Source organism: Triturus cristatus, chromosome 6 (assembly GCF_964204655.1).
Source record: "Triturus cristatus chromosome 6, aTriCri1.1, whole genome shotgun sequence".
NCBI lineage: Eukaryota > Metazoa > Chordata > Amphibia > Caudata > Salamandridae > Triturus > Triturus cristatus.
Genome location: NC_140589.1, coordinates 332,041,625 through 332,058,783, shown reverse-complemented (window position 1 = coordinate 332,058,783; position 17,159 = coordinate 332,041,625). Strand labels below are relative to the sequence as shown.

The 17,159-nt window shown below is 45.9% G+C and overlaps 1 protein-coding gene across 1 annotated transcript in view; it reads right to left on the bottom strand.

The window, feature by feature from the left end:
- NOL10 (nucleolar protein 10) overlaps positions 1–17,159 on the bottom strand; it is a 727,799-nt gene that overhangs the window by 84,450 nt on the left and 626,190 nt on the right. Inside the window, exon 20 of the mRNA XM_085610703.1 lies at positions 12,246–12,348. Within this exon, the coding sequence (XP_085466829.1) occupies positions 12,246–12,348 (103 nt within the window). The remainder of the gene's footprint in view (positions 1–12,245; positions 12,349–17,159) is intronic.

The window sequence follows — 17,159 nt, the reverse complement described above, 5'->3', positions numbered from 1 at the left end:
CCCACAGAGTAAAACAGAACAAAAAGAAGGTCCACACCGAAGAGTGTGGAATACCAGAACAAAAGTTAACCAAGCCAAAGAGTGTGCCTGCCTGTGTTACCAGTGTCGCTCATTTGGACCTAGGGGGCAGAGAAAATATGAAGTTGAAGTCCCTACAAAGGATACTAAGTGCATAGATAGCTCACAAAATGCTTCTAAGGCATACAAAATAAGGTCCCTGAAAACAGGAACAAGGCTATAGTGCATCCGCACAACATAAACAGAAAACCCGCCACAAAACTAGTACTCGAGTAGGAGACATCAAGTGTCTAAAAGAAGCTGTAAGAAGAGACTCCTACAAGACTGCAAAACAAGATATGTTCCAAATGACTGGAAACAAAACCTGTCACTGACAGCATAAATGAGAAGAAAAGAACATCACAGAGGGTGTAACCCTGGAATGGGGGAGAAGTACTCTGCCGCATGAAGGCTGATAAGAGTCGAAACAAGGGGAAACAATCTGTTCCCGACAACCCTAGTACAACAACATAGTTAAGACTCCATACCACCATGACTATCTCTGAACCGCTATGAACCCTAGTTGACATCAAAAGGCATGTCAATTGAAGTAGTTTGTACAGCCTCCGAAAACCTGGAAGTACGCAACCATGCATGCCGACATAGAGCTATGGAAGAGGTCATAGCCCGACCAACAGAAGTGGTGATATCCATACCGCAGTGAATGATAAGAGTGGCAGCTTGTTGCCCATCTCATACCAGGGGAGCAAGAGAATTCCAGACTTCTCTGGAAGGGAGGGGACGAGGCATTCTACTGAGTCCCACAAGGCATGGGAGAAGCGGGCGGGGACACAAGAAGTATTACCCATCGACTCTGCGACAGTGACTAGGTTGGGAACATCATGAAATTGGCCACATTCACAAACATGCAAAGATAGAACAGCAAGGATGTTATTTTCAAACTTGGGACCATCAGCTGGTAAAGGCCCCAGTCCCCAACATCTCTTCTCCAGCCAGTCATCTACTTAGGGATCTTTTAAAAAAAAACTTAATTTTAATACAGATCAGACAACCGTGTACATGGTCCATAATAGGTCATTTAAACATTTGGCGCACTACATTGTAAGACCTAATACCAGCTATGACTCATACAATTAAGCACATATTGGTGGTGCGTGCCGTAATCGTCTTTAAACAGAGTCCTACAAAGCAGTGAACATACTTCATACACCCTACTCCCCCTGTCTGAAAAAGACACCTAGTTCTCACTCTCAGAACCACCTGCATATGACTCGCTCTCTGTATCCCCTATGAAACGCTAACTCAGTGCCCCCATCTACTTAAGGATTGTAGGAATGTAGGATCTTTCTGCATGATTACCCCCACTTTTTGCCTGGTGCCTTAGATGTTTTGCCTAGTCTGACTGGGATTGTGCTAACCAGGACCCCAGTCTATCTGCTTTATGCCTTAAATTGTAATGTTCAGTAGTTAGGTACCCCCAGAGTGGATACTGGGGTGCCCTTATAAGTCCCTAGTATATGGTACCCATGTACCCAGGGCATATGTACCCCAAGGGCCTCCCATAGGCTGAATCATGTATTATGCCACTCATGAGAGACCATTCAAAATGGAACTACAGGCCTGCCATTGCAGCCTGTGTAAGTTGGTGCTTGAACCACTTACTAAAGATATAGGTTCACTATATCTAAGGGTCACTGCACTTAAAACCTATGAGTCATCCCTATTGCAGGACTTTACAATCCTTAAGGCAGGGTGCTTGGTTCTAAGTGAGAGGGTGCCCCTGCAGCCTATGGAGTCCATTCTCCCGGGTTGCCAGTGAAGCAGCCATATACTATATAGAGGGGCACCGAGTAATCACGCGATGACCATCTTGAAAATGGCTGCAACGAAACCTAGCATGTTTGGTATCAAACATGTTGGAATCATACACCCCACACCGTAAACGGTGTGGTAGGTATGTGATTCCAAGCACTGGAAGAGCCCTCCGTTAGGCTCTCGTGTTTCGGTACCGGCCTTCTAGTACCGGCCAGCACAAAATGGTTGCTGCCGACCAGAGACATATTTCTGCCCTCCTGCTGCTGAGCCAAGCTCGACCATAGGAAGGTAGAACATTAGGTATCCTGTCACATGGAAGTGTGACCAGCTCCCAGACAGGATTTAGTGTGATAGTGCTGTGTGGGTGCACTTGCCAGCACCAGAATGTCAGCATGAGGGGCACATTTGGTGTCCCTGTGCATAGTCCAGTTCAAACCAGTCCTGGGAGCCGTTGGCTCCAGCTTTCGCGCGAAACTGTACAAAGGACATGGGAGTAACGTCCCCCCTGTCCAGAACCTCCCCTGGGAGGGTCCCCTGAATCTTCCCAACCCTTTTTCTAGGGTACTTAAGGGCTTACATGGGTGTAGGTCCCTAGTTTTGCCGTGGGATAAGATTCAGATCAGATACTATTGCACTTTTACCGTCTGGGCACACTGAACTTCGTTCGGTCTGACTTCGCCTCCCTTCCAGTCTGCTGCATCACCTGTGCATCATACAGGAACCTTCCAAGGCCTGTGAAGCATCAAAGACACCTGAAGTATTCTCCCTTGGAGTGAAGGAGTCAGTCCCCTGCATTTGCTGGCACTGCAACTATGTCGACCGATCTGCAGATCCTGAGCTCCTCCGGACTCCGTGGGCTCTGCAACACAGGTGGTGGTTTTTCACAGCTCCCGATGCCTGCCCTGTCCTCTCACCAAATTTGAGTCCAGCATCCCTCGCAAGGGTTGCAATAACCGAACCCCTGTGCACTGCGTCCAACTTGCAGTTGCAAAGGCTTTTTGGCTTCTTTGCAAGAAGATCTTCGGGCTCCGAATAGCCCCAACCTTGAGCACCTTCAGTGACCAGAATCTTCAGCCCACCGCATCGTGGCCTGCATCGTTTGGTGAGCTGCTTGAGATCCTCTCGCGACTCCAGTGCCTCCGGCCTGAGGGTCACCGTTGTGTCTTTTGGGCTCCCCTGATTAGTCGGACCTGCCCTGACTCCCCTGCTTGTGGTGAGTCCCCTGGACCTTGCTGGTCCCAACTTTGCACCTTCTTGACTTCCTGCGTGGGTTGCATTTGCCAAGGCTTGCTGGTGCTCCCGCCGGACACCGACCCCATAGCACTCAAAATCCTTTGTGGTGCAGCTCGTATCTGGGTCTTGGTCTTCCTCAGCGTCACCTTGTCGTTCTCACAGCTGCAGAGTCAAGGTCATCGTCATCTTCCCTGAAGCACCCGACATCGGAGGGCATTGGTCTTCCAAGTCTCCTGGTCACCCCTGAGTGACATAGCCTCTTCAAAAATCCACGTTTTGTATTCCCACAGACAATTTCTCCTCTTCCAGCAGCGGCACTTTCCTGAAGTTCTCCATTGGGTTCGACGGCGGTTTCTGACACCACATCACACTTATGCACCTGGCTTCCTTGGTGTAGGTAACGTGGGTACTAGGGTATACATGGGTGGGGTGGATCTCCAAACTTCTGTCCTCCAAGGGGGTTCCTCCAGGGTCCACTGTGAAGGGTCCTTGATCTTTAAAAATCCAACCGTGACTTGCACATAGACTTGTACGGAACACGCGGTCGTGTTCACACACGAATATAGCATGTTACAATGCGTTCTTTGACAACGCAGTAGTTTACAACACGGTCGTTACAACGATCGTGTTGTTACTACGCGTCATTACATCGCAAGTTGTTTCAACCACTTCCTCTAGGGGGCGCGCTGGACTTAGGAACAGTACTAATTACTATTCCTACTCCAATTTGCACAATAGCATGGAAGGTGTTGGATTTAAAATCCAACACATTCCCTGGTGTTGAAGGCCCCTAGAGCAAGTCGTTGAAACGACTTGTGATGTTATGACACTCGTAGTAACAATGTAGTCGTTGTAACAACCGCGTTGTAAACTACCACGTTGTGTGTGTGTGGTAAACGTTGTTTCCCGTTCACACACTGCACACGCTCTCCTTGGGGTCCCTATCTATTTACCTTGGGTGGTTCTGTGGGTCCCCAGCAATTCTACGTCCTCTCTACATCCTCCTGACACGTCGTCCTTATACCGCTTTCTTAGTATATGGTTTGGTCCCCGCCTGGGGCCCACAGTGTATTTTGTGCTATTTACTGTGTTACTTTGCGAAAATATTGTGTACATTGTGTTTATCTCCTTGTTGGAGATATTGAAATGTACTAGAGATTATGATATAATAAATACTTGGTGTGGTAGCACGCACACGTCCCCCAGAGTCTTTAGATTTGAACGTGGCTTACAGGTGCTACCGGTGGAGCCTCTACCTAACACGGCATGTCACACCCTATGCCCCTGCTCTCCCACTGGAGGGCACCCCTAGGAGTCCAACGGCATGCACAGCCGCTGATTTGCACCATTGGCACGAGGCTGGGATACGGACCCTAGGGGATCTCTATCACGAGGGCTCACTGATCACTTATGCGACACTAGCAGCAAACGAGGAACTTCCCGCCGGACCATTCCTCCTACATTGCTCACTGGTGGCCACCCTTACGGAGAAACGGGGAGATCTAGGCACTAAACTGCAAATGCACCTCACCATCCAATATCTGCATGTTATGGGACGAGGCAGGCACCTGATACGTTGGTTCGCCGCTTCACTGCGTCACCACGCAGCAATTAGCCTAAACCCCCTCAGACACAAATGGGAGCATGACTTAGGATGCCAACTCTCAGATAAAACCTGGTCACAGATACTGGCCAGCCCGACCCGTATCCCACGAAATATGAGACTCCGACAAATACAATACTTTATTACACAACGTGCGTACTTAACACCGGCTAACATTAACAGATATTTCCATCGAGCTGACTCTGCCTGCCCCCGATGCGCAGCCCTTGATGCAGACCTAGTGCACATGCTCTGGGGCTGCCCCAATCTTAGTACCTATTGGAAGGGAGTGGCAGACGCACTTCATGCCTGTAAGGAGAGAGAGTTACCCTTTGAGTGGCAAACATATCTACTGTACGTCTTTCGTAGGACACGCAACACTAAGGTCACCTCCCGGTTCCTAGACCTGGGCATAGCCACTGCCAAACAACTCATTACGAAGAGATAGAAGGCATTGGATCCCCCACAGGTACAGGCTTGGAGGTGTTCCACCATTGCGTGGGCCAGAGCAGAGGCCACAGCAATAAGGTGAGAGGAACTGGTGGGCCTCAGGAAAACACCTATAGCTGCAAATTGGGATGCGATCCTGGCAACACCAGCAATCCACAGACCTCCCAACCCAGCCTCTGCAGGCACCTGGCCTCCACAACCACCACTGCGAACGAGATCCACACCCATAGACTGCACTTTCGCAACTGATCATGTGCCAGCAGTTAAACAATATCTCCCCAATGCACTTGAGCTTCATAGTCTTATGACAATGGTACTGCTAAGGGGGCGCCCTCGGAGGCACACGTACAGCTATGCATGTACTCAAACTTGCATGACCGATCCAACCCTACTCCAAGTTCACTACCCTATATACACAGTTATTGCCACGTTGTCGGCCTGTATAGTAAATGACAATAGGTCCCTGACAAAAAGGGAGTTCTGAATTGCCTTTACATGTAACATGAGGTACATAGGTCATGACCACACTATTCTGATTACCATTATGCAAACAGAGAGGTGCTTGGCAGATGCATCAATGTTGTAGCTAGCAGGCCCTGCTTCTTTTTCCTCACCAGTGCCTCACACACTGTGCAAACATGAACTGTATATATTCTTTCCGCCTTTGTTGCAGGAACGATCACATGAACAGCTAGCACACACTACTAAATTATAACTTGATTCGTATATAACGCCGATTTTTCTTTTCTCTTCAGGTGTCAGGTTACTCAATTTAAAGGTATTCAATATAGCAATGAGTCAGCTTTACCGGGGTTCATATTTGTGAGCTGCAGGCCACAAACAAATGTCACAAGTGAACGGTTAACTCATTGAGCCATCTTGCTGGCTTGCACGACCCATTCCTAGCGTCTTACAGCCATCTCTAAACTCTTGTGTGAAAATGTGTCAGTAAGTTCCTCATCACTCTGTAACGCACTTTTACATTTACAGCCTGTCAACACTGCCTCGGAATTTATTTGGTATAATTTAACGTAGGAATTTGGATACAACTTCTTACCAACAGAATGCATGAACCTTGCCTCCTTATTTGATGAGGACAAATATGTGGGATCATTGCATCTCCCCAGAGCAGCTAAGATCACACAAGACTGCTTTAGAGGGGAGCTCAAGACTTATAATTTTTCTGAAAAACAGCAGTAGAAAATGGTTTGCATGTGCAAATTTCTTGCTTTTATAAGCTAAAGCCCAGATTAAATGAATTGAAGAGACGCATACCAATAGCATGAACTGAAGTCCAACAGTTTGAAATGTGTTCTGCGTGCGACCAGGGTAACGCTGTCTGATCAATCAGCGCAGGGGTTCAATGAATGAAAAGCCGTCTGGATTACGCTTTTTATTCAGATTAAATAAGTAACTACCCGCACATCAGCAATTGACCACAGTCTTGTGTTAGATTAAAATCCCACCGCTTATGTAATCAGGTTCGACCGCTCTTAAAACAGTGCTCCTTTCCTAGCACAGCACTACAAACCCAAAGACGGTGGATTACCTCTGCTTCTGTCATGCCACATTACTAAGGAAGTTTTTAAACAATACTGGTATATATGCAGTAGTTATCAACTTTCTAATAATCCTTATTTATCCCACAAACACCACTACAGCGGAATCTGGAGTTTCATTTTTCAGATACCTAGCATTGGCCTACAAACATCAGCATGCTCATCACTTCAAACGCTATGCAAGTGTATCCATAGTCATCAAATACATACAGTATAGTGCTTCAATGGCAGATTTTAGCAAGGAATACTGCTGTGGGCCAAGAAAGCGCATATGCGTACCACTGGGCCTACTTCCTGGCAGCCCGGCCGATAGGCCAGGGAAGGTTAAAGAATAGTCCTGTGCTGACAACTGCAGTGCTATCAGGGCAGTCTGGAGGGTGAATGTCTGCTTAGCATCATATTTTTAATGCCAGCTAATAAAGACCGCACACATTTTGCTGTTAAGGAGTGATCGGGCATCCGTAATTGACCTGCTAGTGATCCCATTTACTCTTAATAGTGAAGTGAGTCTGACAAAGGTCGGTGAGGTGGTGGCATCTGTGGTGATCATTACAACTTACATTGCTTCCATGAGCAAACATGTAGAATAGGTGACTATTCACGTGAGGTGCAGAAACAGAGATGCACATTTGACGCAGTTAAAGTAAAGCTCCGGGCCCTGCAACTTCAATACATGCTGCTTTTCCCAGCCAAGCTGAAGATCCTTTTACAGGGTAAATCCTATTTCTTCCAAACGCCAGAAGAGGCGTGGGTCTGGATTGAAGAGCACCCCCCCCCCCCCCCCCCCCCCCCCCCCCCCCCGAGACAAGATAAAAGGAAAACAACCTCTGTGTCTGAAAATGCCCGGAGCGGTGCAAAGCCAAAACAGCAAGGGGAAAAAAGAAAGCGCATCCTGGGGGGTCCCCGCAGATCTTGCTTGGGGACACCAATACAGAGGATTCCCTCCATAGTCATGAGAAGGCAAAGATCGGACTCCGAGGGAGACTCAGCTCAAGCCGGGGCCAGTAATCAGTGCTCCGGCCAACGGGTTGGACCCAACCCGGATCTTTCGGACAAAGACTATGTTGCTGACACGGATAGTGATCATCCGCTGCTTTGAGACATTACTTACCTAAAAGCCTCGGACGCAGCAAAAGGAACTCAGAGATGCTACACCAGAGGCAAGACAAGATGCACGAAGAAACACGTGACACGGGCCTAGCTGCCGGAGGAACGGTAGAGACCGGCTGAGAAGGCCCCCCCGCAGACGTTAATGTATTCAGCTCGATTGAGCAAAAGACACTTGAGAAACATATATCCTTTTGATTTTTCTGTGTGATAAACTAAGATAGATAGGGGAAGGGGTAGGACTACAGAACTCTCAAACTATATCTATGCCAAGTTGTCACATTGACGGTTTGGGAGATGGGTGTGGGGTGTGGGAGAGTGTGGGGTGGGGGAGTGAGTTGAGAATGTTGGGAATAATATGTAGATTAGTTGGTAGGGATCTTCTTTCTTTTTTCATTCAGTCTGTGGTGGGGGAACTAGAGTTGTAGGCAAGAATAGCAGAGAGGGGATAGAAGATGAGACCACTTCAATCGCAAAGAGACAGACAGAACAAGTAGATAATGGGTGAAGAAGAATATACGGCCCTCACCTGGAATGTTAATGGTCTGGGAGGCAAGATCAAGAGAGGGCTAGTAACTAAATACCTTAAGAGGCTCAAACCAGACATTATCTTCCTACAGGAGACGCATCTGATGGGAACGCGTTGCACCTTTTTAGGTAGAGGTATGTATACTACGCTCGCACATGCAGGCTTTTCTTCCGGAGCTAGAGGAGTGGTGATCTTAATCAAGAAATCGCCGCCTTTTCATGCTACCAAAACCTGGACTGATCCAAATGGAACTTTTGCTGCATTTCAGGGTACATGGTGGCCGGAAGGAGTTAACCCTTATTAGTGTATATGCTCCACCAAGACTGCAAGCTCAGACATTAGACGCTATAGCTAAAATCCAGCTGGAGTCTGGCCCCTCCACACATATAATAGGGGGGGGGGGGGGGACTTTAATGATGTAGGTGATCCAGGTTAGGATGGCACACGCATAGGCACTGGAACTCGCATCCCTACGCCTCTGTCTGATTTCACAAACTCTCTGGGGCTAACAGACCTCTGGCGTCGACAGCACCCGACTGAGCACGCTTATTCAAACTTCTCTGGTGCACATAAAGTCTTCTGTAGGCTTGACTACTTCTTTGCGCCAGCTGGGGAAGATTAGGAACATAGCAAAGGCAGAATACTTGGCGAGAGGACTATCTGATCATTCACCGCCCTGGCTAACGATCGGAGGGAGGCAGAGTAAGCAGAACGTGGAATGGAGATTAAACACATGGGAACTGAGCGTCAAAAATCTGCGGGGAGTAATCAAAGCAGAGACCAGCCTTTATTTTACTGAAAGCAAGGGCACGGTTCCCTCAGCAATGACCCTATGGGAGGCTTATAAAGCTGTGTTAAGGGGTAAAATACAGGATAAGATAGCACGAAAGAGACGCAAAGAGACCCAACAAATAGAGATGTTGGAAAGGAAGCTCCTGCACCTTGAGTTGCACGTAGACCCCGAAGTAAACAATGTCCAGGTGCGTCAGATAGCACTTACACGTAGGGAACTTCAGGCATTGACGGAAAGGGAAGTACAGCCACAAATTCAGGTCTAACATCATCGGCTATATGAGTCAGGGGACAGGGCAGGAAAACTACTGGCATGGCTAGGCAAGAAGGAAAAAGAGACCAGATGGGTGAATGAGATACACAAACTCTAATTAATAACATGCCCAACAAACTAAAATCCCTACGATCCAAGTGGGAAGTCATTACTGGTCCACTAGAAGACATTGATTGGGAGGAAGCCCTGATGCACCCGAGGGAGGTGGCAATCAAGCTGCTACTCCGACTCATACAATACAAAATCCTTCACAAGCTTTAGTATGACAGGGCTTTTTCAGAGGTGTGTTGCCCTTCGGGCTGGTGCAGGCGATGTTGGCCCTGGGCTTGTCGCCTCGCTATGAATCGATGCGAAAGGCCTGGACGGCGTAGGAGCAAGAAGCGCACCTTATTCTGCCATCTTGGCCACGCCCCTGGTTAAGAATTTTAAAAGAAAAAGTCTTGTCAAACCGACGAGGAAAAAGGGAGTGGAGCTCCGGATCCAAGTTCAAAGATGCAGAAAGAAAAGAACTGACGTCAGCTGACAGAGATGCACCTAGATGTGGCTCCAGTCAACATTTCCGAACGGATGGAAGTCAACTCGAAGCCGCATGGCCCTACCTTCCAGCGCGTGGAAACACTGCTGTACAAATGTTTCTGTATCCAGTCTTGTCCCTGTGGTAGTCTAAAGGTGAGGGATCTGCAGTTAGCAGTAGCCATAAAAATATTCGATCACACTCTGCACATCTGCATATACACACTAGGTATCTTAGTATGTTAATACATATTATGTTAAAAAGCAATACTGAATACAATTCAATAAAATGTGAATACCTACGAACATGATTATAATGGATAAGACTAGAACCCGAAAGTGTAACTGTATAACGTGCAAAAAACATTTTACAAATTTCATGAATAAACTATAAACAAATGTAGCCATTTTAACTTCCAAGCATTTTGGCATCTTACCTCACAATCAACCAGAGATACTCAGCGTAACTGTGCCAAATTTGTTTTCTTCTGTTCGTCAACGCCTTCTGACCCCTATCTGACTACACTCTAACACCACATTGGAACCTAAATTTCAGTCGAATTGCAAGATAGCTGTAGACAGTAACTATAGTTTAGTTTTATAGATTTGTTTGGTGTTACTGTGATCATTATACAAACTTTCGGAGTAATTTAGATTCATGGTAAGCTCCTCACGGAGCCAATAGGTCAGTGAAGTCCATGGCCTATGGTCCCTTGGAGGCAGACCGGCAGCCACATTTATAGAATCCTACTAGAAAGGCAGAGATCACTGTGCCTTCAGCAAAGGTGCTGGTGATGCGCCATCACTTAAGGCACTGAACTTTGCTTAGCATGCACGGTTTGTTGCACTCACTCTGCATAGTTTCTTCAAGAAACAAACTCCTAAATTTGGAGTTTGTTTCTTAAAAACAAAAAGAACAATGACCTTGATGTGTAGGGAGTCTACTTCCTGTGTGTTGGGAACACTATGCTTTTCCCCTACCCAAGACCACCATGCCACACATGCGGATTCTGGACAGGGTTAACTGAATGATGGACATCCCACTCTAAAAGGGGCATCACTGAGACCTGACACCCCTGCAATGGACAGGTCATCATTCAAAGACTTTACACCAGTAGAATCCACTGACAATTTGTTAACTAAAAGCTTCCCCGAACTCTAACATGGCTGTAGAATCAACAATTTAGGATTCTGAATTACCCTCCTTATGAGTTATTTCAGTCAACTGTGGAAGGTGAATAAAACTCATAATCAAGGGCCAGAGTCTGGTCCTTACTGCCTGAAGCCACTCACAGCCTACTTTTGACCTGAATCAGGTTGTTAACCTGAAACTTAACACCAACAAGACAAAAGTACTCATTTTTAGAAAAGGCAAGGACACACACTGGAACTGCAAGGGAAAAGAGGGGCTTCAGAGTGCTCTTCAATCTACCTCTCATGAATTATGGCACATTCCCACTAACAAGGTTAAAAAATAGACTATTACACTCTGCTTATACACTAAGTATGTTAGCATGTGAATAAAGATGAAGTTAAAAACAATACTGAATACAAAACATCAACATTTAAATACTTATGAGCATGATTATAACTGATAAGATTAGACCCGTTAGTGTAATCATAAAACATACACAAACATTGTACAAATTTCATGAATGAAAGATAAACCTGAGCCTAACCCTTGACCAACAGTCTGAGCTTAAGCACAATATTAACCTTAAACCTCAACCGTCCTAACCCATCCCCGAACCTTACTCTAAACTTAAACAAAGTTCTATCCCTAGGCCTAGTGTTGTGTTAACCATAAAAGTGTCACTTGAGCTCTGACTTCAAGATTAGTGCTAAATCTCTGGCCAGAACCTAGGCCTAATACTAGGTTAGAACTCTGAATCTATTGCTGTCCCTTTGCCTAACCCTGGCTCTGACTCTCACCCTAACTCTAAAATTAAGCCTAGTCTTGTACCCTGACTTAAGACAACTTTGGTAAAAAGAAAGAACATGTTTTTTTTTTTAAACAAATATTTTAAAACGGAGTCATTCAAAATTTCAATTTTCTGCATTTTTATTTTAGGCTTTTTAGCTTTCTCTACTATGATTGCTTATCATACATCCACTTTACTGCCTATGTATTTATTCAGTTATTTTTTATGCATCCATGAACAGTCATACAACACATATTAAATCATTTAGGTTAACACACTGGAAGAAACATTTGTAGGAAGCTTCTGTGACCCTTCAATTATGGAAAAATTACAGAAAGACAGTGATGAAAATTAAATATTAAGGATATAGTTGAAGTCTGTTAATCAAAAGCATCACAACATGTTAGGCAGCATATCAGTTTTCACTTACCTTCTTCAGTGTGAAAGTCAACTGTTTGCTTCCTACAGCGGTGTCAGAAACATTCAGCGTTCCAAGCTTTTCTTCAACTTTCAAACGATCTTCAAGTGTTCTTCTGCAATCAATACATTTTCATATCACGTGCTGACCAACACATTATTGCTTTTGTAAACAACAGTGAATAAGGTCATCCTGAGTTCCACTAAGCTGTGCAGTAATTTTTCATGTGGTAAAACATATATAGTCTAGTGCATTATTACCACAGTGCAAAATTACTGACGCATTCTGAGATAAGGTGGTCTGACTGAGGCATAACATGCAGCATCGGACTTTGCACACCAAACTACAGCATGTTTGGTCTCTTTTTGATCTGCTTCCCACATGTAAGTATAGTCTGGTTTGTCCTGGCGAAATCTGAACAGGGAAACTCTGGACTGTGGTAAACTTCCACTATTTCTAGCCCCCTATTCAGGCGCAAATTCCATGTACAAACCATATTTTGCGAGTCGCTAACCTATTAGCAACTCGCAAAATATGGTTTGCAACTCACTATTAGGAAGGGGTGTGCAAAGGGCGTCCCTTCCGAATAGCGAGTCTCACACCTATGTACGATTGTTTTGCGACTGCATTTGCGGTCACAAAACACTCGCAGTTTACCACCCTTTTCAAAAGGGTGGTAAGCCACTCACAAATGGGAAGGGGACCCCAGGGGACCTCTTCTCCTTAGTGAATGGGTGCAAAAATATTTTTTAAGAGCAGACAGTGGTCCCAGGGACCACTGCCTGCCCTTAAAAAGAAACTGACAAGTTTCATTTTTCTTTTTTAAATGCATCCCATTTTCCTTCAAGGAAAACATGCTGCATTTAGAAAAAAAACTGCTTTATTGAAAAAGCAGTCACAGACATGGTAGTCTGCTGATCCCTCTTACATGCACAAAATGTTTTTTCTGCGATACTTTCATTTTAGATGGAGTGATCGTTACCATACGGAGGGACAAGACAAGGTATCTGTTTGCCGTGGTGAATCAGGAGCAGCAATCTGCATCCTAGAAAAATAATCATATGAATAGGTCATTCCTATGATACTCTAACCAGGGAGGACTACACTTTTTTGCCCTGAAGAAAGTCCAGGACCCTTTTGGGCCAAATATTTTTACGGACTGAAACATGTTGGCACTAGGGTCATAGGACCACTAATCTCCTGACGACCCCTATTGTTTTTTAATATTTTAGTTTCCCCCACAGTTCCATAATAAAGGGATACCTGGATCTGTAGGAGGAGTTTTAATCTTTATACCCCCTGGCCATATTCTTGTAAGAGCTCCCTGAAATACGTCGAGCCCACCCTGACGTTTAGGAGTCAGGGTGAACCCGATAATGAAGCATGACACTAATAGAGTGTGTGAGGGTTACATGAACAAAAGGAATTGCTTCCTTCCCCACGATTGAGTGGTGATTCCAGACAGGCCTCTCATTCCCTTCCTCAGTAGTTTTTGGTAGGATAATTATTGTGTTTATTGGTCTGCTGACCCCAGCATGCCACCATCCCTGTGAGTGCTGGCCATTCCAACTGGGTCGCAACTTGCGCATGCCTCATGAATATTGATGAGGCATGCAATTTGCGACCCCATTGGGAATCGCAAACTGTGTCTGAGACACTGTTGTACATTGCATTTAGCGAGTCGCAATTTGTGACTTGCTAAAAGCAAGCGTCGTACATCTGGCCCTTTGATCTGAATCGATGTTTAAGTGTACATTCAGGCGTTCATCTTCTTCAGGAACTATGGGCATGAACGAGGTAAGCTCACCCACTTCTCTCATAGCTTTAGCGAACAATTTACTTACCTTTGGTAACGATATACTTGTAAGAGACATATATTAATTATAGATTCTTTACCTTAGAATTACCTCCAGGCGTTAGACTGGATCCGGAGAATTTTTCTTCAGCAGTACCCCTGCGCGTCAGTACGTGGCAAGGGTCGACTCCACGTTCGTCGTTGGCGTCGTGATCGCCGGAATGGCATCGAGGTATCTACTTAGACGCCGCCCCTGTGCGCTGACGTCAGTTCTTTACACGACATTCCACGCCAGAAGCGTAGAGCCATGCAAGACACTGACCATTAGTGTACAAAAGTAGGGCATTGAAAGGGAGTCCCTTACTCTAGAAGTCAGCGATCCATGATAAAAGGATAACGCATGATTTGGATCCAGACGGTGGAGTCTCTCTTTCTCCTTAGAAGGATGAGGGGGCGGGAAGAAGGTGGGCAAAGTGATGGTCTGTTCGATATGGGAAGAGGTAACCACTTTGGGAAGAAAATAAGGTCTAGTTCAGGGGACAACCTTGTCCGGATGAACAGCAAGGAAAGGAGGCTTAGAAGACAGAGCCTGAAGCTCACTCACCCTGCGAGCAGAGGTGACGGCAACCAGAAAAGCAGTCTTTAGAGTCAAGAGTCTAAGAGGACAATTATGTAGTGGCTCGAAAGGAGCACACAAGGTAAGTCAAAACAAGATTCAAGTACCACTGGGGCATTACGAAAGGAGTAGGAGGAAAAAGGTGCGTAATGCCTGTCTGAAATCTATTTAAAATAGGGGATTTAAAAAATAAAAGGCTGATCAGGAAGGCAAAGAAAGACCGAAATTGCAGAAAGATAGCCTTTAAGAATGCCCAGGGCAGAGCCCTGATGGACCAAAGCAAGAATGAAGAGGAGAACCTCTGAAAGAGGGGCAGAAAGGGGATCCACAGCCTTTGCTGTGCACCATGCCACAAATGTATTCCACCTTCAGGCGTATTCCGTTTTGGTGGCGGGACGCCTGGCTGCCAAGATAACAGTACAGACTTTGGGAGGAAGTTCGTAGGCTGCCAACTGTCACCGCTCAATCTCTACGCAAGAAGATGGAGGCTAGACAGGTTTGGGTGGAGGACCGGCCACCACTGCTGCGACAGAAAATCCTCCCGACGAGGCAGTCTGATCGGAGGATCGATGGCCATGTTCAGAAGCTCAGGATACCAGACTCTTCGTGCCCAATCCAGAGCAACAAGAATGACTTGGGCCCAGGCACGCTTGATCTTCTTCAACACTCTGAGCAGAAGTGGTATAGGCAGAAAGGTATAAAGAAGACCGCAATTCCACTTGTGACGAAAAGCGATGCTGAGCGAGTGCCGCCTTGGAAATTCCAACACGCAGAACTGCTGACATTGCACGATCTCTTCGGTTGCGATCAGATCTAACCAAGGCTCTCCCCACTGCTAAAAGAGACCTTGCACCACCTCCGAATGAAGACGCCATTCGTGATCTATCATGCACCGGCGGCTGAGTTCGTTCATCCTAGCGTTCAGAGAACCTGCCAGGAGTTGAACCACCAGGGACATGCCCTGCTTTTCCAGCCACGTCCAAAGGCGAAGAGCCTCCTGACATAGGGTCTACGAACCCACCCCACCCTGTTTGTTGCAGTACCACATAGCGGTGGTGTAGTCCGTGAAAACACCTGCGAACTCCCTCTCGTCCTCGAGCGGCTTGGAGCCGGGCCTCCATAAGCTTTCGGGACATCTCCCGCAAAGACTTCAGATTCATGGCCCAACAGTCCACTTCGGGTCGTGGTCGCGCTCCAGACACCAGAGGCAGACGAGGTGTGGGTCCGTAACTGACATCAATTTGTGACAGGAGTCACAAGGTTTAAAGCCGTTACGTCGATTTGACATCCCTCTGTGCACCAGGAGTCGAACAACTCGAAAAGAGGTCAACAAAAGATCAAAAAAATGTATTCAAAAAGTGACGAGGGTACCGCTCTCTCTGGATCTGTGCTGCCTGGCGTGGCTAAAGAGAGAAATGACGTCAGCGCGCGTGGTGAGGGGGAGGGGTGTCTAAGTAGATACCGCAACATCATTCTGGTGATCACAACGCCAACAACGAACGAGGACTTGACCGACGCCACCTACCGATGCGCAGGGGTACTGCTGAAGATAAATTCTCCGGATCTAGGTAAGGAATCTATAACTAATAGTCTCTTTCAGATATAGTGCTTCTTCGTGTAGTTTGTGATTCAATTATATAACTGTGGTTTTTTAATTTTTTCATGACTTTTTGTGTGTGAATATGGCTTGAGCAGTCGCTTCTTTATATACATCCAACATGTCCGCCATGGTAATTGGGCACAGTTAGGAGTACTACGGTTTTTTTCATAACACTTGTCAGTAACTGACTTTCTTAATGTTTTTTTGAGATATTATACTCTTCTAACAATCTGATAGTATTGATTGGATAACTTCTATAAAGTCTCCTAACTTAGACAGAATTGCTGAGCAGTTATGAGGTTCCCTTAGGAGTGGTGTGATTTTTCAGTGAATCCTCCACGGTCTCTCATATTATTTCCATTCTTTTATTGATGGCAAAAATATAAGATGCCATTTCTTGCATAACTACTATTTGGGCATCCAACTTTGTTGACTGGGAAGTTAAGGCCCCTGCTATTTTGTTCAGAGGCCTACACATTTTCTTCATTAATGGAGGATAGGTTGGGTGGGTGGGGTTTCAAGAGTTGTACAATTTTGTTGGCTAATGTTTAATTTGCCATGCAATATGTTTGTTGTATTGCCAGAACTATTTAGGGTGCTGTTCAAGAGACCAGTAGTAAAGTAAGAGCTATGGAGTGAAATGCAGGTGTCCATCATAGTTAGGTCTTCTTCATGGCTATGGAATGAATTACCTCTGTTACCTATGTTGTTTATTCTTTTAGGCTGATCGCCAAACAAGAGAGCACTGATAAGGTTAAGGCTTAGGTCCATCCCCTATGCAAGTAAAGGAGTTGCATAAAGGTGAAGTGAAGGAAGCATTCAATTTCAAAGGCACCTTGTGAATTTTGGCAGGAATTGTATCAAACAGATTCAGTATCAAGTGGGCACAGGGTGCCTAGTTGAAGTTAGTACCAG